General features: G+C 36.4%; 3 protein-coding genes and 1 pseudogene across 9 annotated transcripts in view; 2 read left to right on the plus strand and 2 right to left on the minus strand.

Moving 5' to 3' along the window:
* The window catches only part of LOC149042209 (breast cancer metastasis-suppressor 1-like protein), a 47,093-nt gene that overhangs the window by 4,044 nt on the left and 22,576 nt on the right, over positions 1–20,473 (plus strand). For 2 of the 5 annotated variants that reach the window (XM_089212576.1, XM_089212575.1), the window contains exons 3-6: positions 328–400; positions 561–614; positions 994–1,024; positions 1,651–2,908. In XM_089212576.1, the coding sequence (XP_089068702.1) occupies positions 328–400; positions 561–614; positions 994–1,024; positions 1,651–1,737 (245 nt within the window). In that variant the 3' untranslated portion in view covers positions 1,738–2,908. Of the gene's footprint in view, positions 1–327; positions 401–560; positions 615–993; positions 1,025–1,650; positions 2,909–20,473 lie in introns of those variants that run through there. The other 3 variants (XM_089212577.1, XM_089212578.1, XM_089212579.1) reach the window with 2 other exon arrangements.
* Positions 3,402–7,888, minus strand: LOC149042211 (uncharacterized). Of its 2 annotated transcripts, XM_089212564.1 has the most exons (6): positions 7,647–7,888; positions 6,817–6,848; positions 6,276–6,348; positions 5,232–5,426; positions 4,792–5,007; positions 3,402–4,144 (listed from the first exon to the last, which is right to left on the minus strand). In XM_089212564.1, the coding sequence occupies exons 1-6, from the start codon at positions 7,669–7,671 to the stop codon at positions 4,131–4,133; spliced, it is 555 nt and encodes a 184-aa protein (XP_089068690.1). In that variant the 5' UTR covers positions 7,672–7,888; the 3' UTR covers positions 3,402–4,130. The 2 variants fall into 2 exon arrangements, with proteins under 2 accessions (XP_089068690.1, XP_089068691.1); XM_089212565.1 differs by lacking the exon at positions 5,232–5,426 and having other exon boundaries at positions 7,647–7,804.
* On the plus strand, positions 7,920–12,644 carry LOC149042212 (UBX domain-containing protein 4-like). 2 transcript variants are annotated; one of them, XM_089212582.1, is made up of 6 exons: positions 7,920–8,511; positions 9,832–10,113; positions 10,281–10,362; positions 10,778–10,909; positions 11,331–11,507; positions 12,009–12,644. In XM_089212582.1, the coding sequence occupies exons 2-4, from the start codon at positions 10,076–10,078 to the stop codon at positions 10,871–10,873; spliced, it is 216 nt and encodes a 71-aa protein (XP_089068708.1). In that variant the 5' UTR covers positions 7,920–8,511; positions 9,832–10,075; the 3' UTR covers positions 10,874–10,909; positions 11,331–11,507; positions 12,009–12,644. The 2 variants fall into 2 exon arrangements, 1 of the variants encoding a protein (XP_089068708.1); XR_016188497.1 differs by lacking the exon at positions 10,281–10,362 and having other exon boundaries at positions 8,129–8,246; positions 8,373–8,511.
* On the minus strand, positions 18,368–19,238 carry LOC149042213 (uncharacterized; annotated as a pseudogene).

Raw genomic sequence — 20,473 nt, forward strand, 5'->3', positions numbered from 1 at the left:
CACTACTGCTTAATGATGAATATCTTTACGCTGGATAGTAAATGTAGAATTTTGATTTCCATCAGAGAATAGTCCATTAAATTTGAATACTTATAAATTTTAATCATTTTGGAATGAAGACCTAAGCCTTGTTCATTCTACTTTGAGCTTGATTTTTGATCAGCCAAAAATGTTAGGTGCCCACCTCTTCCCTGTTTTTTCTTTTTATTGATTTTGGGTTTGATGAAATCCTTCTAGGAGTTATTAGAAGAGAAAACCTTCAAGTCTGAGTAACGTTATTAACATTTAGGAAATTTGAATCATTTAACTCTGTTATTTTGTGTATAGGTGGTTGTCAATCAGAGAAAAGTCCATTCAGTGCAAGATATGAAGATGGAAAGCTTTACTATGAAGGAGAATGGTATGTGGTTCTGTGACTGACATATATTTGTGAATTTGTGACAGCTGTGCACAAGTGGCAATGACTATTAAGACTGAATTACACACCTCGAGCGATGTTTGTGGATAGTTGTGCAAAAGTTCTAATAATTGTAATCTCATCTTTACATTCTTTTTTTAAGGTTCCACAAAGGTGATCATGTACTGATAGAGGGCAGAAATGATACACATTCCAGGTATGTTTACAGCTCATGTTCCTGATGTTACATGTTATTGTTACTTTCAAATTTGTTCTTTTTGTCAGGATTTCAGTATAACTATCTTAACCCATACCCTTCAATTTCACTTATTCACCAATCTGTTGTTGTGTATTTGTTAGTCCCCAGTCTAGTTCAATTTCTTTTTCAAGTGTGCATTGCAAAGCACTGATTTTACTCCAGAATATTTTGCAGCAGTTGTCAGACATAATCGTTATGTCAAAGAAGTGCCTTGGTTTATACAATTTAACCATGTTGCAGCCATAGCACTAGGCAAACGCACTTTTTTATACTCAGGTTTTTATGGCTTCAGTAAATTTGTTCTGGTGATGAAATATTTTTTGTTTTTTTACTTTAGTGCTGTAGTTACAGGAATCAACACTGGAGAGGTGATTAAATAGTTTTTCCTGGTTTCTACTCTTTTGTTAGGTGTTTCTAGCCAGTCTTCTTCACAAACAGAACTAAAAATTTCTTTTCATGTTAACCCTTAAATCAGAACTCCCAAGAGAGATCTGCATCAAATTTCTCATTACAATATCACCATCTCATCACAAGTAAAGGTTCTGGGAATCAAAGAATTGATCAGTAAAGAAAAATAGCCTCACAATAAAATAGCTACATTCTCTCAATGGCTATTGTATGGAAATGCATGGGCACCATTGACAAGAATTTATAGAATTTAACATTTAAACAAAGATGAGTTGTTGTTTAGCAAAACTGCTTTCTAACTTATCTTGAATTTGACTGAATCTCTTGCCTCAAGATGTATATTTTGAGTTTGTCAAAAGGGCCAAACCCTACCTGGGGAAGGACATTTAATGAAAATTATTAATGAAAATAATCTCTTATAGTAAATACATAAGGCCCACTGGTTGCATAAAACTACAGTTTGGGTTAGAGCTTCTGTTAATAACTGGCCTTATATGTTTACAATGGGGTTTAAAGGGTTGATATTTATCTTTTCCTTATGGGACATTTTCTTGACCAGGAATAATTGTTTATTTGTGATTTTCAGGTGTGGGTGAGAAAAGGAGATGGATCAAAAACAAAGTTGTACATAGGACAATTACAGAGAGGAAAATACAGGATAAAAAAGTCATGAAAAATAATTGATTAAGTGCTACATTTTTATTTACGTTGTATAGAATCTGTTAGATTTCAGTCTATTTTGAGGCAGATTGTATCAGGACTCCATGATACTTGTTATATGTGTAATATAGTTGGTGCATATCATATGACACTTTGACATCATGACATGTTGCTGTGACAACAGTGATGTCTTGAGGATGGCAATTTTCAAATCCATCAAACTGTCATGAGAAATTCAGCATGTTAACTTGCTCATGCACAACTGGAAGCAATGAAAGTTGACCAATGTATCCTGACCCATGGGAGGAGAAAGCACAAAACCTATGGCCCAAAAAGGGCCACAGAGAGTGAGAAGAGAAAACTGATGTATAAGAATTAAGATAAACAGGATGAAAGATATCAAGGTCAGGAAAGGTTGGCCAGAGAGGGAAGTCTTTTAGTAATGAGCAATAAGTGAATCACATGGAAAACTGTTCGCCACACAAAGTAAATAAGCTCCCATACCCAAACATCCAGACTCTCAGATGTGTGTGAGAAACAAGATTTCTGTTGGTTGTCCTTTGGTCAGAGATTTACTATTATCATTATGCAGTAGTTCTTTTTCTAATGGAATGTTACAGTTTAGTCTGGCTGATAACAGAAAGAAAACTGGCTCTTGTGCAGTGTATGTTTGTGTTACCTCTCTGACTCCCTGAAGTGATTAATGTGAAACTTCTCCTTTTTATATTTATGCATTATCCAGCAAACAGTAAGGAGAATACTCAAACTTATTAACTAATTGTTATCTTGATCTTGGACCAAATTCTCATAGCAACAGTAGTTTATAAGGAAATGTGTAGTATTAGAGGAGAGAATTAACAATGATATCCTAGGATTTGAATGGTTAAGAGTAGAGAGAACTCCACTATGGAAACTTTCTTTCTGTTTTTATCACTGCACAGTAAATTCAAGTTTTCCTTTAAAATTTTAGCCTTTTGAAATCCTTTCAAAATATCTATTGGCTCTCTTTTTTATGTATTTATTATTACACCTGGCATTTTGACATCCTTTCATGTAGTGTTGCATAGTAATTGAAGACTATGTAATCTCATATTCTGTTTGCCAGGCAAGCTGTAAGTTTTCCTCTGAAGAAAATTGTGACTGGAAAATGCCCTTATTAAATAAAAGTGTATGTCTTTAATAAATCTTGGAGTAAAGCTCTTCTCTTGCAACAGAACTTGGAACTTGATTCTCTTGGAACTTTCACTGGTCCAAAGAAATGTTTCTTTTCTTCTTCATAGACAATTAAGCAATTTCATGAGAGGTTTGACGACCCTTCAGCTGGCTTGCTCCAGAGCAGGCTCTCAGCTTTTAGAAAGATGCAATGTGCAAGATGCGAGGGTGAAAAAAAGTCAGGTACAGTTATGGTAGGGGGACATGTAACCCTTAAGCTATCCAGCTTTTATATCAACTTAAACAGCAAGGAAGTAAGATATGATTTCTCAGTCATAGAGGTCAGCTACTACTAAAAGGTTGGAACATTGGAATAAATAAAGTGAATATCTACTTTGAAATGGGTCTATGTCAACAAACATTACACAGGTTAGAGACGATCAGCTGATGAGTTGACATGAAGGGAAAAGTGTGAAAAATAAAGTACTTTGAGTATTTCCTTTCAAAAAAGGATGTGACATCAACTTAAAGCATGAATTTTATTGCCATGTTCTATACATACTGTTTTTTCTTTTTTAACATCACAAATCTTTGCATACTTCAACCTACTCACAACAAGTTACTCATGACAATTTACCCACTACAAACCAAATCACTCCCTAAATAAACTACTCCTTTGGTAAAAAGTGGGCAGGTTAACCTGTAGACCTTAGAGTGACTAGCATCTAATCTCTCCTTACAATATCACCCCTTGAATCCAATCTTAAGGTTATGAGAATAAAGGAAATGATCACCAATTGAAGAAGCTCCTTATTCCTAAACAAAATTTATTTTGCATAAAAAGGATAAAAAAAGAAAAACTAAATGAAAAGCATATCTACCACATCCTCATTAAAACTGAGTTGATAATGGGTCTACTGTAGCCAATTTACATTATCAACTTTGTTGATAAAACTGACCATTTTGGGATACCTGACACTGACACTTAAAACTAACCCCTTTACACATTCTATTCACCTAGTTTTCAACTAAAAGAATGACAAAAGTATGGGGAATCTTTTTGCATTTAATTATTGCCTATAAGATAACTAAATTTAAAGTTTTCTATTAAAAAAACAAATTAGCCTTGCTTGGGTTTCTCGGACTATACAAGATTCCTATGATAACTGAGCTGATAATGAGACTAATGTGGCCAATTTACATTATCAACTTTGTTGATAGAACTGATCAGCCTTGCTTGGGTTTCTTGGGACTTTAGCCTTGCTGCCCTGTCAGTACCAGAAATGAAAAAGAAATAATAAGTGTTGGTAGTCAGCTTGAGTTTAAGTAATTTCAAACATTCCACTCTTTCCTGAAATGAAACTTGTTAAATAATCAGGAGATTTTATTGGTCTTATATGACTCCAATTGATAGATAGATAGATAGACTTTATTTATATGGGGTAACCCATTCAGCTATAAGGATGGTATCCAGAGGGGCCCTGATGTTGAAAACTAACATTACTGTTGTCAGTAGAAATTACTAGTTAAAAATAAAGTATGAATGTATTCCTAAAATTAGATAAGGTACAATAAGATTAGGAAACATAAAAGGGGCCTTATAGGCAGAAAATTTAAAAAGGGAAGTTATAAAGACAAGTAATTTTTAATTCAATGTTTAAAAATCTACAAGGACTCAGCTTGCTTTACCTGCTGCAAAAGGGCACATTTTCTGCCTAGACATTTCTGAAGTCTGGGAATAAGTAGATATTGCATTCTGACATTGCATAAATAGCCAAAACAACACAAATTCACATTCACTACCATCTATGACAAACTCTCTAAAATCCTCTCCCCATGTCCATTGTTTATTTGCCATATTTACACAACTTTCAGCAGTCTAGTTACCTCTAATCTAGTTACTATCTTCCCTTACCAAATTGTTTCACAGCCAACTCTGAAAGGAGCCAGAGGACACTCAGCAGCCAACATTTCTGCGGATGAACACCTACAAAATTGTTGATTTTTTCACATTCAGAAACAGAGATTAAGTCACTTGCAGGGTCACTCCTGTAGCTGAAGGTTGATGTCCCTTCATGTTCATCCACTTTTGTTATTAATAGTTGTTCATTATCAGGAACCAAATGAATACCTGCCAAACAAAAAAAGACACAGATCTCAATAAGATAACTCATTTGCAAGTTATGTAACAATGAAAAATCCTAACTACTTTAAAATGTAATAGTTGACAGAACCATTTCATTGTTAAGAGAGTAACATTTTTGAAGGATGTACTGCACAGAACTGGTCAACCTCACTAATTTTCCATGCAACTCTTCATTGAGTCAAACAGAAGATCAAAATAATTTCACTCACCATGGGTATCCTTTTCCAAAAGGTAACAAATGATACACCTGACAGTTTTCATGATAACCCTAGGTGAGTTTATAAACTTTTGTAGGAAACCAAGTATCCTCATAACATCCTCTTGGATCCCTGGATAAACAAAGGACAGTTTGCGCCCCTGTCTGTTTCTCATTTTCAGATGTAATTTATGTGGATGTTGATCAGCTATTGAAGAAAATGAAGTGCAGTCAAGTCTACAAACTACAAAATACGCTGAAAATGTGATCTATTAGCTATTCACCTTAGCCTGCAAGGGCTAAAAAAAATTCCTGTCCAAAAGCCACAGTTCTATTTGTTTTTAATCTGAAGATTGTGCAGATTGGCAAGACTGCATAGGAAAACTTTCACACAGCATAGCAACAAATGGAATCCAATACTAACTTCACTACAGCAATTTCAAATACTAATTCTGTTCCACTTAAGTCTAACTGTGGGTTGACAAAAAAAATTAAGTAAAAACCAATTCATACCAAAGCTACAGCATATTTTAAAGCTTTTTTGTTAAAAACCATTTAAAATTAGATAATTTGGTTTCATCAAATTAAAAATTGACAAGTTGATGATGTAAATTGGCCATGACAGAGAGTTTCTAAGATGATGTTTCAAGGGTTAGCCCTTCATCCCAGAGAATGATGAGCTGCTCAAGCCAATGTTTGTCAACTTCAAATTCTACACAGTGAAAATCGTTAGTGACTCAGTACTTCAATGAGCCATATAGGAAATTCAGTTGTTCAGTTCTCTGTTTCTGATGTTCATTCAGTTAAACACAGTTGAACTGAACATGTTTTGCTGGTATGAAAAGGGTATTAGACTTGAGGTTATTCTGTACTTTGAACAATTCCTGAAAAAATCCTCTTGCCAGTTGGGCAAATGAGGGTCAGAATCTCCCAGCCTGATCTCAAAATCCACTAGCCCCTAGCTTACTGTACCTAACCGATAAGGTTTGCAACAATGTTAACTAAATATAAAAACAAGAACATTCAGATACAAACAGGTTATAATTAAAACAATTACCAGGTTCATTATCAACCTCCATTCTTTCTTCCCTATCAATGCCATATCTGGCCTTAAATGTTAGTTCCCACTCCTGTTGGTGGAATACAGATAAAATTGTGATTACCTTTAATAGGCCTTCTTCAATCTACACCAAAGCAGGTTTAAAATCAGCAAAAGAAACTCATATTCTGTGACTCACTTTCTCACAAAATGCTTGAACTGTATATAACATTATCATCACTGAGTTTACTGGCTCTGCATAATGTTTCCCAAGCTTCTTAACAATGAATTATGTAAGTTTTTAAGTCCTGGATGATGGGCCAAAATACAATTTTGCACCATGATGAACATTTTTGACAAACCTACTTTCTTGTCAAGACAGTTGGAAGGTAAATAAATGCAGCTATGTCTCAACAAAGAATTTTTTAACTTTGTTCGGTGATATGTTTGCAGGTGAAGGAATTATGAGAAACAGTTTACTCTTTCAAATTCCCAGACTGATAACCATGTGATGTTCAACAATTTTTGGTTCATTCCAACATCTATCTATGAAACTCACCTCAGAATGGTACTGCAAGCTGATACTTGATTCTGAAAAAGAACAGTTTTCCAGGTAAAAATTTAATCAACAACGACTCTGATATTCTGCTTCACTATCAAGAGTGACTGGTAAAATTTCCGCACAGCCCCATACTATTGTAAAACAAATCTGTTTCCCCAATGGTAATGTATTGTTTTTGTCATTGTTTTCTCTATTCAAGAACTGAATGCATAATGTAGTATGGGGCTGTGCGGAAATTTTACCAAAAACTCTTGGAGTTCAAATTAAAGAAACGTTCAACAGTCAATATAGATAAGTAGCTAAAGTTATACAACTTAAGGTGTGCATTTAACTTTAACCAAGCGTTAGATGTGGGATATAAAGCCTGTTCAGGCTCATTTGGCACTTCGTGATCAACATCAGATAGTTTGGGAGGGCTATGTTCATTTGATTCGTCAAATTTGTCGAATGCGTAGGGCTGCCGGTCATTTAGCCACTGCACGACTGACTCAATGACTGTTTGGAGATAGTGCTGAGCTCTTCAGCCACTTTCACACTCGCATCACCTAGTGATACATAAAATTTCAGTCAGGCAACCCCAAAAACTGGATTAGCAGAATGATGTGATGGCGTAAAATTACCCCTAATCCTAAAAGACGGAACTGCGGAAATTCACCCCAAATCCTAGAGCGCTTGGCTTGGTTTTGAAGCACGTTTTTGTTTAGAAGAGGACCGCGAAGAAATGTTCCAAGTTTTAAAACACATGTGCTAAACTATCTTTCCTTTCCGTTCGATTGTTTGTTTTGCCACGTCCCCGACAGTCAGAAATGTTCAAAGAATCCAAATACCTTTCTTTGTCGCGGATGAAGCCATTCTGCACTTGCATGAACTTCACTAGAGAAGGGACGAAGGATTGAATGGTGAAAGAACGCCCCATCACTCTTGTTTTATGTTCAGCCGTAGTGCATCTGAGACTGCAAAACCACCTACTTTTCCTCAGCAGAAGCATTTATAATAATCCTTGGGCTGTTTGCGCTCTTCTGATTGGCTTTTACCTGTTTTGACCTCTTCTGATAGGCTTCCGAGTGGCGACAATTTGTCTGCGCATGTTCCGACGTTGTAGACATAGTTCAACTCATTGTGGACCACAATGAGAACTACTGGTTTTACTGGTCATTGTGTTATCCAAGAAAGTCGTTATTTATTTATTTATTTAAAGCTGACTTAAATTTATTCAGACAGCTCGTTTCGTGTTCCCGTTCCATTCACCAATTTTATTTACAAAACGCATTTCATGATCGGTATTTGTTCACTAAATGCATTAAACTTAAAAATATTTTCAATGTAAACTCTTGTGGTAGTAAAAGCTGTTTTACAATCGAAATTAGTCTTGAATCTGTTGGTCGTTTTGCTTAAGTGAACGTTCTTCTCCCCTACACAGCGTAAACGTAATAGATGCAATAACATTTATACTTGACACATTTCTTAACCTTCTTTGCGTCTGTAAATATGTCGATGTAACTTTACGATCAACCGCCGTTGTTTGACGTTTACATGCATTTCTTACCACACAGTGTTACCTGAAGTTGATGAAAGGAACCTTACACAAGTAAAACTTACACAAATTCACCGTCGCAGATAGCTTTAAGTTCAGCCAGTTTAATAGTTCTTCAATGTCACTGCGTTGAGACTATGCAAGAAAGGCGCCTTTTGGTAAGTGGAGATGGCTATACATTAAGATGATGTTGTCATTTGCATCACTTACAAATGAAATCGTTAAACCATTAATTATTGTAAAAGCAGCATTTGTGTTGGTAAGTCTTCTACTCAAGTGAAAACTCAGGGCAGATTCCTCACTTGAATTAGGCTCCTTGACAAAACAAACTGTGAACTCCTCTTCATAGCTCAAACTACCCAGGCTGCTTCTGATAAGAGGTATGGCTTCAACAACACCAAGATATGATGGTGACTGCATGAAACTGTCGTATGCTTGATTTTCCCCCATCATACATGACATGAAGGCTAGAATCCAGCTTGGAGTCAGTGGTTGGTGGTTTTCCAGTTGAAGGAAGGATTTGTTTGTCACCAAAGCAAGTTTGCAGAAAATGTGTTTCCTTGCTTTTTGCTTTTGGATCACACAGTTGGTTTTTTGTTCACATTCTTAAGTATGTCTTTGCTAACAACTAAGAAATAGCTGTACAAGCATTGCTGCCTTGATGACCCCCAATTGTCGACTGAGATAGGAAGGCTGCCAGTTCCCAGAATGTGACTGATTGTGTAGTTGAAGAAGGAACATGTATTGAAGTGGATTGTGGTGGTACACTTAAGTTAGAAAACTGTTTTTGAGCTACTGATGGTGTTTGTTGTTGAGATTGATTTTGTGATTGTAAAAGGTAAGAGCAGGTAAAGTGAGAACCTCAAGGTCTTTGGTGGCAAGGTTATCCACAGTTGAAAAGTGGTTTTGGTGTGAATTTGCAACTGAAGCAGGCCTTTCTGTGCTATGTCATCTTTCTTAAGTTGTCCTGTGTGGAACACTTGGTTGTGGTATAATAAGCTGTTCTAGATTTCTAGTTATCATATTTCCCCCATCATGGGACTTGTAAAAGTCTGAATACCTAGAAGCATTTATTGCTAGCTGGCTTTTGGGCTGTTCATGACTATTGTGGCTGGCTGAAATGTTCCTACTTGTATCATGCTCTATAATACCTTTATTGAAGGAATCACCTAACTTATTTACTCTTGTTAGAAAAGGATCATTGCTCCATCAACTGGATGGACAACTGCTACGGCTGGGAGACTTGATACTATATGAATTGCTGTAATTGGCACAACTTTCAATCTGGAATCCAGTATCCTACTTATGGCCAATAGGCAATCATATTTATGAACTTTGAGCTCAGTTTTTGATGAGTTCATGAAAGTTAATTAAATGTTATAAACCACTCACTCTGCTTTGCCACTTTGATTCTGTAAAATGCAAATTTATTATCTTCACCAGTGAATAGATGATAAAGAGAATTCTTTGCATTTTAGGAAGCCAAGAAGAAGGAATTTGATAGACGTCATCACGGACAAGAACTTGGTAAAGCCAAAATTGACTGAGAGGAGAGATGAGCACAAAGTATTGTGAATCAAATCAAAGAAGAAAGAGTAGACCCACAGGGAAGTTGTACTGCAGCAGATTGCTAGAGATAAAGCAGAAAGGGAAGCAAGGTGACAGAATGAGGCACAGGAGAGACAGCATCCACAAGGCCCCTCACTCTCACCTTCAACTACCATGACTGGAGATAGTGAGGGGTTAGGAAAGACTGAGTGGTAAGTAAGGTAGAAATGCAATAACACATGTCATTTGTACAGGTTTTGAGTTCCTGAATATCCGTCACTTCTACATTGTAAAAGTAATTAAAGTACATGCTATTTATAACATTGTATTGTTATTAAATGCACTGTACGTACAACAGAGACTTTTTGTTTTTACTCAGCATTTCTGCCCGGCTCCAGTTTTGTCTTCCAGATGGCAGTTTGTTAACAAACTCTTTCCCACTTGATACTCCTTTGGAGAAAGTATGTCATCACTGTGAATAGTTGATTTTTACAAGTACATGTAAAACAATGAACAAAATTTTAGTAGTCTTCAGGGAATTCTATTAAGATAAGTAGAGGAGAAATCAGTGTTAAATGTATTGGAGCTATATAATTGTTAGGTTCTTATTGAAGGCGCCAGAAATAGTTTTCCTTAATTTTCCTCCTAAAGTCAGACAAGATGTACCAATTCCTAGGTCTGCATTAGATTCTTAATTTTCTACAACCTTGGTGGTGTGTGTCCAAACAAAGGTTCTCTTCAAGACTATTTGTTTTTTTTCAATTGTCCTTACAGCCATTGATCCCTCCAAAACACAAGTGAGCTCCTTTGAGCAAATTTGTTAAAAATCTTCTAAAAATTAGTTTTATTCATGGGGATCTTTTCAATTGTTCTCAGCAACCAGGACCCAGTATCAGCTCAATAAGAATGTACACCACCTACCCTAGACAAGAGCTGACTAAAGAAGACCTGGTAAAGAGTTTGGCTGAGTAAGGTCTGACTCTAAGTTCCTCTTTAATTGTAGCTGTGGTAAGTTTTAGATTAATATTAGGTTGTTTTTAAAACATTCAACCATTGGAAAAAGTGAATATTTGTCTCATGTGAACCTGGCATTAATTAGCCCACCAATGAGTTCTGTTTATATGTGTGTAACTCAGAGTTAGGTAATGGAGGTTGAAACTTCAGGAAATCAAAGTAGGGTTATGTTTTAGGAAAGCTTGGGTGCCACTTGCAACCAACTTAAGCTTTTTTCTTCTCCTTCACTCCCAATGAATGTTGAATCTTTTTTTGTTGTTGTTGTTTTTATTTTTCATTGTTAAATTATTATTGTACTTGTGAAAAATATTCCTCAAATTCTTTGAGTAAATTTCCACGTCCCTCCACCATTCAGAAATTTTCCAACACTTAAAAAAATAAATAAGTAACACTAAACTTAATTTTTTTTTCACAGAGAGGAAGTAATTCCCTCACTCCATCTGGGACTTCATCATTCCCTAAGCTGTTGTTATGGATTCTTTCACCTCTGTTCACACTGATTAACTTCCTGAAAGCTTTTCCTATTTGGTAGAGGGACACAGAATACTCCTTCACAGAGAACAAACAGCAGCACACAGTCAAAACCATCAAAGTGAGTCTTCTTTTGGTTGTTTCCCTTTTGTAAACAGCTACAGAGTTTATTGTTCAACTGTATCAAACTAGTTTGGTTGTTTGCTGGTTGGTATTAGAATGAAAAACCATAAACCAAAAACCAAAAAGAATTCCCTGATATCAAGTTTGAAGAATTTGATTTACAGTCAATTTTATTGTCCATTGTTTGTTTTGTTTGGCTCAACGTTTGACAGATTAAAGTTTTGGAGAATTAAACAACTTGTGAATGTTTGAAAATGCACATATTTTTTCCACTGGTGACTCTGGACGAAATATTCAATTATCTCAATTTGCAAATTTCACAAACAGAAAGATAGTCTCATGTTTCAGGTTGCTGTTTTCAGTGAGTAAAATAATTTTTTTTTGTGAATTTGGGCTTGCAAGAAACAGAATCAGGATCAACACCTGAACTCCTTCCTTGCTAAGGTTACATGCCAATCTTTCTTGCTGTTTTTTTTTTTTTTTTTTTTTTACATGGTAGTTGTGGAGTACATCATAGAGTCCTGGGTGGTGTTTCGTCTGGAATTCACCAGCTTCACAACAGAGATGATGAAGATGACAACAGTAACACATGGAATGGAAACTCTACTCAGCACACATAACCAAATGATCCAAGATTGTTCAAAATATATGGAGAGTTTAAAATTTGGTCTCTGATTTGGAATAATTCTTGTTAAATAGATTAGTGTGGAGATGAGCTTTGTTGTAAGAGTGATAAGAGTTTGTGACAAATAATGCATTGATACAGAAACAATTTTCCTGTAGGAAAGAATCAAACATTTGTGTTAGCTCATCTTGTATACAATTATTGTATGTTGTGACTAGCCTGTATTGTCCATTATTCACAGAATATCAAAACAATTGAAAACAGAGAACAGTTTAAAAGTTTTCTTCAGTGTATTTGATGATTAATGACTAAACCATTTTCAATGTCTCGCCCAAAGTTGTGACCAACTTCCAGTTGTCATGACAGTTACAGTTAAAATGTCAAAGGATATTACTCCCCAGTCCCTCAAGAATGCAGAGAGAAACATGGGACCAAGGCCAAAATGAAACATACTATTTAAATGATATTGGAGTGAGTAGTATAGAATAAAAGAAAGGAAGTTTTAAATAATCTACAGTGTACATCAACAATGTTTTTTTTGAAAGCTTATCTTTAAAGGACCTCCTTTAGACCTAGTTTTTTTTTAGCTCAACGTTGCACGCTTTGCATTTTCCTCTTATCCTCCTTTCACTATTCCCAGGCCCTAAACAAACCATAACTATTGTACAGACCAAGAACTTTAAGTTTCGGCTTCCGCTTACGCCCCAATTCAGTAGTTGGTCAACCGGTTGTTGAATTGCTATGTAACAACCTGAAAACTTTGATCAATCGCTTCAAGACCGTAATCTTTATTTACGGTGGCGCTGAGGTGACTGCTGTTTCACATCGAACCCATTAGAAGCACCAACATCTTGCACTGTGGTGATAAACAGCGAGTCCTGCTTGAGACATTTTCCAACTTCGCTACGGGTGATTACACGGTGTGAGATCAACTCTTGCGGTAAGATTACTGACTCTTTTTTCCGTCTATGTCTGCTAATGTTGTTTTCGTGCACTTGGTGGCTTACTACCAAAGATTCACTAAACAAGTGCAATATCTCATTGGGAAATTATTTATCACGGCGTCCGTAGATTCCTTGAAAAGCCTAAGGCAAAGCCTAAAAATAATGTAAACGATCAACAGCTTTCAAGAGTTAGTCTAAATTACATACACTCGCACTTAAATAACCAAGTTCAGTGGAAACAATAATATTGATTAAGTTAGTACGCGTATTACGAGCATTTACTTAATGTTCCTTGGTTTTGACTCAGTGAATTCCTTATCTTTTGTCAAACAACAGGCAACTCTTATGTGGCAATTTTTCTTTTTTTGTTATCTTAGACAGCTTTGCTATGAAAAAAAGTGTAAAAGCAAACAGTATTTCAGTTTTTCAATTAACGAGTACAAAGTGCACTTATTATGTTTGGAAACTGTTCCTTTGACGATGCTATCGTAGCTTTAGTTCATTTTGTAGCCAAAAACCCTACGCTTTCAATTTTATCGAGCCGTTTTTCGACTCATAATTACAGGCATGCAACTGAAAAGATGTTCTTAAGATAATTTTGCTAGTTCCTGTAAATCGAATAAGTTATCTTCCTGTAACTTTACGGAATAAGTAACAAGTTTATTACAAGATTTTATTTCCCTTTAACTAGCTTTGCTTCGTCTTCTAATTTCAAGTTGTGAATTTTTTTATAGTGAACGCTTTCAAACTTGTTACTTCGTTCTTTTGACCTAAGTGCATTTTACTCGTATTTTGTGCTAGGAAATGCAGTGTGCAAATGGTAGACGCTTCAGATGTAAAAGAAAGCATACAAGCTAATACATTGTATGGCTTTTCAGATTATGATTACATCGATAATCATAAATGCTACAATTTCTTCGATTATGATTGGTTTAAAAAACTCCTATTTTCTGCTAATTCACTTGCCAAGATTTCGTGTAGTCTAATTCGGTCTGTAATCATACTCGTGACAAAAAAAAACCGGACTCCCGCTGCGTGGTCGTCCGATTTTGTTATCACTCGTACGATTACCGACCGAACTGGACTCCACTCAGTCTTATTACCATTACTTATTACGTGAAATTCTAAATGAATTGCTGTTGGAACCGAGTGCTGACTATTTTAAAAGTCCTTGTCTGCTTGAGCTCCGTGAGAACGCCGTCGATGTTGATCCCCGTGTGCCTGGAAATGGTATCGAGTTTTCGTTCCCGCCGGCAAAGTTTTTCTTTACTAAGCTATTTTCCCCCGATTTAATAGCGTACCCGCCAGAAAACCTGATAATATGCAGCAGCCAAAAAGCCTATTGTCACAGTGGTTAATGAACTCAACGTTAACCTAGATTTTCGTGGAATTTTTGACTTGGACTTTCCCAGAATATTCAATAACGAAGAAATGCCCCAATCGAATGATCGCGTTCATCCGTGAAAGCAACGTTTTGGTAAAAAATTTTGATGGAAAACATCAACAAAGTCTTGTAAAAAGTCCTACAAAGTCATGCAATTTTACTGATCGGAAAGAATACAAACCCCTTTGCTTCTTGATTCCTCAGTTCGGCAAAATTTTGACCCAACATTCGTAGCGACCCTGCAAGGTTCAAGTGTAAGCGCCGGCAGATTCCAGAAAGGCAAGGTTCAAGAAAGTTCTTGGACATCAAGTTCAATTTTTACGAAGTTCAATGGAACTCTGTGTACGAGGTACAGCGGAATTCGAGTGAGCTGTCTAACGCTCAGAGACGTTGTGCCTATTAGGTGTTAAGCCTTAAGCCACCTTTGCGGACCTTTCGAGGCAGTTCTGTAAATATCGTTCAAAATCCCCTGGTCACTAAAGGGAGTGAAAAGGTTATTAATTAATAAAGTATCTTTTTCCTTGATACTACAAGCTCAGAATAGAAAATGTCCAGATCGAAGTACTCTCATAAGTTTGCAGTACCACTGCTGTTACCAGGATCATTTAAGCAAAATTAATCAATCAAACTATAGGAGATTAACAATGATTCCAACTCAATTCATTTTGATGATAAGAAAAACAAGAAAAGTCTTTTAAGAAGTTCAAATGTTGTTCATTTTTCGTTGTGACATGTTGTGTGACATGTTATTTTGACTCTGATTCCCCCTATATAGGGAAGTGTTTTTTTCGTCTTGAATCATGTGCTTTGAATAGAAATGATCGTGGCCTGAGCTTCTGTTATTTTTCTCTGGTTGGGTTTCTGTATTTCGATCCACTCGTTTCGTGTAATTTGATTACTGGGATTTTTTTTCGGTCAGCGGATCATTACTAGTGCCACTAAAATATCATTTTACCCTTACCCATTAAATAGTGCAATTGGACTCTTGTCATCAAGCTTTTTAAGAGGGAAGTCTACCTCTGTTTTTATTTTCTGCAGACTTACCAAAAGCATATGATAAAGGAATTCTTCCTATTTAGTTTTACTATTTACACAAAACATTACATTGACTAATGTAGCGAAGAAACCAAATAGAAGCTGGTTGAAGCTTATGATATTTGTGTTTGTTTTTTAGGGTTCCTTATACTTTTGGTTCTTACCTTCCATAGTTGAGATAAATTCAACCCCCTTGCCATCTTTGTTGGTCGAAACAATTCTAAAAAAGGTATTTAGACATCTGTACTTGCCAAATAATTCTGGCGCAAAAGAACAGAGTAGTACGAGTCAATGTATAATCTGAGACAAGTTAGGGCGTAAAGATTTAACAACCCTTTACACCCTATCATTAATATGCATATTCTCCTCATTGTTCTCTATGCATTTCTTTAGGTGCTGACAAGGAGAATTTGTTTTACAATCAAGAACTTCTTTAGTTGGTGATCATTTCCTTTATTCTCGTGACCTCAATGTTTGATTCAGGGGTTGTAAGTAAAGGAGAAATCAGACTCTGGTCACTCTAGATTAAGGGTTAAATCACAAGGCTAAGGTCAATGTCCCCCTGTTCACATGGGTGATGTCCCTTAGCATGGAGGTCCTGTAATGGGCGCTAAAACTTCTTAATACTGTTTTTATTTCTTTTTATTGTTATTATTTTCACATCTACAAAGTCACCAACATCAAAAAAACTTATGCGAAAGATCTCTAAATTTACAAGACGATAATTGTTTAGGTTCAGGGATCAGTTGTTATTTATCGTCGGGGGAGGGAGGATCGAAGGATTTTTGTTGTGTCACAATGAAATTTACCAGATTTCGTCATTATAAGGCTGACTGTAATATTCTTATGATCTTCCCTCATTGACAATTACTGGGCAAGAAATTTTCTGTTGTTCCCCATTGTGCTATGTTTCAATTGGCGATGAATGATCCCCGTTCCGGACCCCCTGAAAACCATGTGATCCATCCCAAAATCCTCCGCCCCCCCCCCCCTGCCCAGGCAAAATATAAAATTACTGGTCTCTTAAAACTATAAATGAATGATATTAATAGTAATAATGATAACGATTCCTCTGTTAAGAATAGAAGTAATAAATTTCAACTAACCTGTGGTGTGATGGCTTTCCTGTGATTGTTGTATGCTGTATTGTTTTTCTGTAAGAATTTCACGTGTCTTGGAGCAAATTTCCATAAAGAAGTTGTTTTATAATCTGCAGAACGAAAATAAGTTGTATCACTCTAGGGTCACTCTATCATATGTGTCTATTTGACAACTTAAACCGAACTGTGATCTTACGATCCAACTGTCCCTCTGATGCGAATTTAATATATCGAGCGTTTTAACGGAGGGTCTCAATGGGGTGATGGTTAAGATTTTTGCTATTGTATGGCTAACTTTAAATTGTTTCTGCTGTTTTTCAGCTAAGGGTTGACCCCATGAAGAGCTTCTTAACAAGCTGTACCGTTCGAAGATGCCTGTGAACATCGGGCCAATGTCCAGTGCCTAGACATCCACCAGAACGCAAGCTAAGTAAAGTGCTACAAGTTCGTTTGACTACAAAAACATTAAACTTACAGGAGGAGTTTTGAAATGCCCAGAGGGTTACTCTACAGACTAAAATTTTTGGAATGTCTCTGGAATTCTTTTCTAAAGATGTTGTTGGATCACTTGAATCCATCTTTTTTTAAAAAACAAAACAAAACAAAGCAAAACAAAGCAAAACAAAGCAAAACAAAGCAAAAAGAAAACAGGGGCGTTACTACTTTAATAGAGTTGAAATACGGATTGGCTATATTATCGTAAAACAGATGCACCACCAACTTTCTTGAAAGAATTAATTTCAGGCTGACATTTTTGCAGCGGCTTCGCTGAAAAATTCCTGGTCCAATATCCCCACTTTTAAATCTCTCCCAGCAACCAGCATTGAAAGCAACTCTAGGCCCAGACATTATCCCCAGATCACAAGGATGTCGGCTTCATCATAAGCCTGCAGTGGGGAAAGAAATTTGTGTGTAACGATATTCCAATAATACTTTTTCTCAAATTACAGCGGAAATTAGATTTCCTGCAAGGGTTTGCATGTCTGCCCCTGTTCTGAAGTACTTTCTAATGAAATCGTTGCACTAAGTAAAATCATTTGTTACACTTTGTAATAAAAAAGCTGTCACACTTTGTGAGAGGATCTCAATTGGGTTAGCCGTTAGCCGTAAACGGCCATAAAATTTAAACGTTGGGCGTAAAAATTGATAAATTTAACCGTCATTCGTAAGAAAAGGTAAACGTAAAAATGTTTTCCTCTCCGCTTAGAATGTGTCATTATCTGTCATTTTGAGATAACCATTAGTGGTAAAAATGGCAAAATTTTAACCATTACCGTAAAACCATCACCCCGGGATCCTTTTGTAATTAACTTGGTATAGATGGTCGGAGAGCGAGTAGACCCGAAAATGACCATCATCCTTGTCAGTGACGACAAAATTGTTATTAATAAGATTAGGTATTTTACGTAATTGGACACCATTTGGTTCTTTTTCATAATGATAATTATAATGATCTTGTTAAATGTTATAATTTTAGGTCGTGTATTTTAATCATTAGATGACAATAAACTTCATTTACAGCTTGGTCAAAACATTCACAGATGGATATAGAACGAAAAACAAATCGTGTTTTATGTACAAAAATGTATATTAACTCCGACGAACTTGCATAGCCAAAGCAAAATAAGAGTTCACTGATAAAATTTTCAACATAAATAGCAGCTATTCAGAATTCAATCTTTCAAATACTTGTGAACAATAAATGGTCTAAAATTCTATATTTACAAAGACAATTTTTTTTAAAAAAGGAACATATAAAAGAATGTAAGTCTAAATTTCAATGGACATGGCGCTTTCTATTGTTTGGGTGTCAATGTCAATGTCAATGTCAATGTTCTTAATGTCGCACGGGACTTTCTTAATAGTCCTTGAGCCTCTCAGACTCAATAAGTGGATCTTAATAATGAGAAAGACTGTTTTCAGCTCTAATCCATGAGATGGTCTTCGCATAACTCTCTTCTTCCTTAGCTGAAATCAGCTCAGCTAGTCGGTTAGGGTATCTGCTGCATTCTTTTCCCATACCTTCGGTTGTGGTGAAGACCAGTGGTGTAAATGTACCATGTTCAACTTCTATAACTCTTTCCCCATATAGACGCTTCTTCATGTTTTCGTGCAATATTCGTAGATCTGGTATGGTTCAAGATCTTGATACAAGTCTGCATTTGGGTGACATACCCTAACGTCAAAAAAGGAAAATCGTTGTCTTTCCCAAAATCCACGTGCACGAATGTCCAGTCTTGCTTCCGGGGCTTTGTTTGTCCTTCTACTTAGTTGTTCGCCTGTAATGTCTTGCAGGACGGGTTCTATCTGAACATTGCACACTATACTTAGTTACTCAGCGTGGATATCGCGTAAGTTATTATGACTTTGAATTACTAAACCCTCGCGTGCAGATCATGGTATGGTCTACAGAAAAGGCTACGCCCCAAACGCATGTGTGGGTAATGTCGTCAACTGGCCAATCGTAGCGTAGCTTGATAGCGTCTCTAAACTCCCTCTTGTTCCGGTTGAAACCAATTTCTTTCATTGGCCCCGCTGATAGCCAAATGGATGCTGGTTTTTTCTCCAGCCAGATCTAGAGATCTTGATACTTTTTTTGGTACTGTGTTCTTGATATGATCAAATGAGTTTTCAAATGCTCTTCTTTCTCACTTCGGGCTGCCTGCTGCGCTGAACACACATTGAAGTCTTCTGGTAACTCATGTGTTTGGGAAACAATTTTTCAACTAACGACATCGTTACTTTAATTTCACTGACGATTGATACTCACGATTTTCTTCATGACAGGGGTTCGTGATTCCAAGGCTATCATGACGCACTGGTAAAGCAATAATATCCCGCTCACTTGAACTGCAGATATGTTCCGTTATTGCAGGAATAAGGACATTTGATATTGCATTCTCGAGCGGTTCTAGAAGATCCTGAATATTAGATAATGTTTGAAGGAAATATGTCCAGCGGCGTTTCAGGCCAAAGGTGAAAGCAGCATAGCATGCTTGAGGCTGTGATAGTACTTTGAGTATTTCTTTTCAAACAGGATGTGACATCAACTTCGAGCCAGAACCTTATGCGGTGTTAAATTCAATCTTGCTCTTTATTATTTTTCCATAAGGAAAGAATTTTCTTGCCATGTTCTATACATACTGCGTTTTATTTTTTTACCCTTTAAATCCTAAGAGTGACCAACATCTAGTTTCTCCTTACAATAGAGCCACTGAATCATTCATTTAAGATCATGAGAATAAAGGAAATGATCACCAACTAAAGATGCTCTTGATTGTTGAACAAATTCTCCTGATCAGCACCTTGGGAAATGTATAGAGAACAGTATGGAGAATATGCATACTGAAGTTAGGATGTAAAGGGTTAATGTCACTACCCTTTCAAGGTATGCATACCCAACTGATCCACAAGTTACTCACGATGATAGTTTACCCACTACAAACCAAGTCACTCCCTAAATAAACTACTCCTGTCGTTCATGTAGCGGAATTTATGAGCCGAAAATTTGTCTTGTTTCCTATAAACAATGAAATAACTTATGCATTTTTAAGGTAATAAGAAATTCAAGTTTTAAACACTAGTGGATAGTAATCGTCACCTTTCGACTCGAAACCCTCTAGGCCGGCGAATGATGGGGTTTCTTTGAAAGGGTCAATAATTTTGGCGATTGCCGCCACCGGTACCCTCGGAGCCTCACCTCCTCCAGTTTTTTTCTGCTCTTTGGCCAGTTCTGTGAACTCTTTTTTGGCTTGTGAGTGTAAATTTTTCCATTTTTCTCTGACCTTGGCAGTCGTCCTCTGTGCAACTCCTTTGGCGTTGACAGCCTCCGCAATTTTTCACCACATTTCATTTTTCTTTTGGTTTGAATGACGG

Source organism: Pocillopora damicornis, chromosome 7 (assembly GCF_964200805.1).
Source record: "Pocillopora damicornis chromosome 7, jaPocDami1.2, whole genome shotgun sequence".
NCBI lineage: Eukaryota > Metazoa > Cnidaria > Anthozoa > Scleractinia > Pocilloporidae > Pocillopora > Pocillopora damicornis.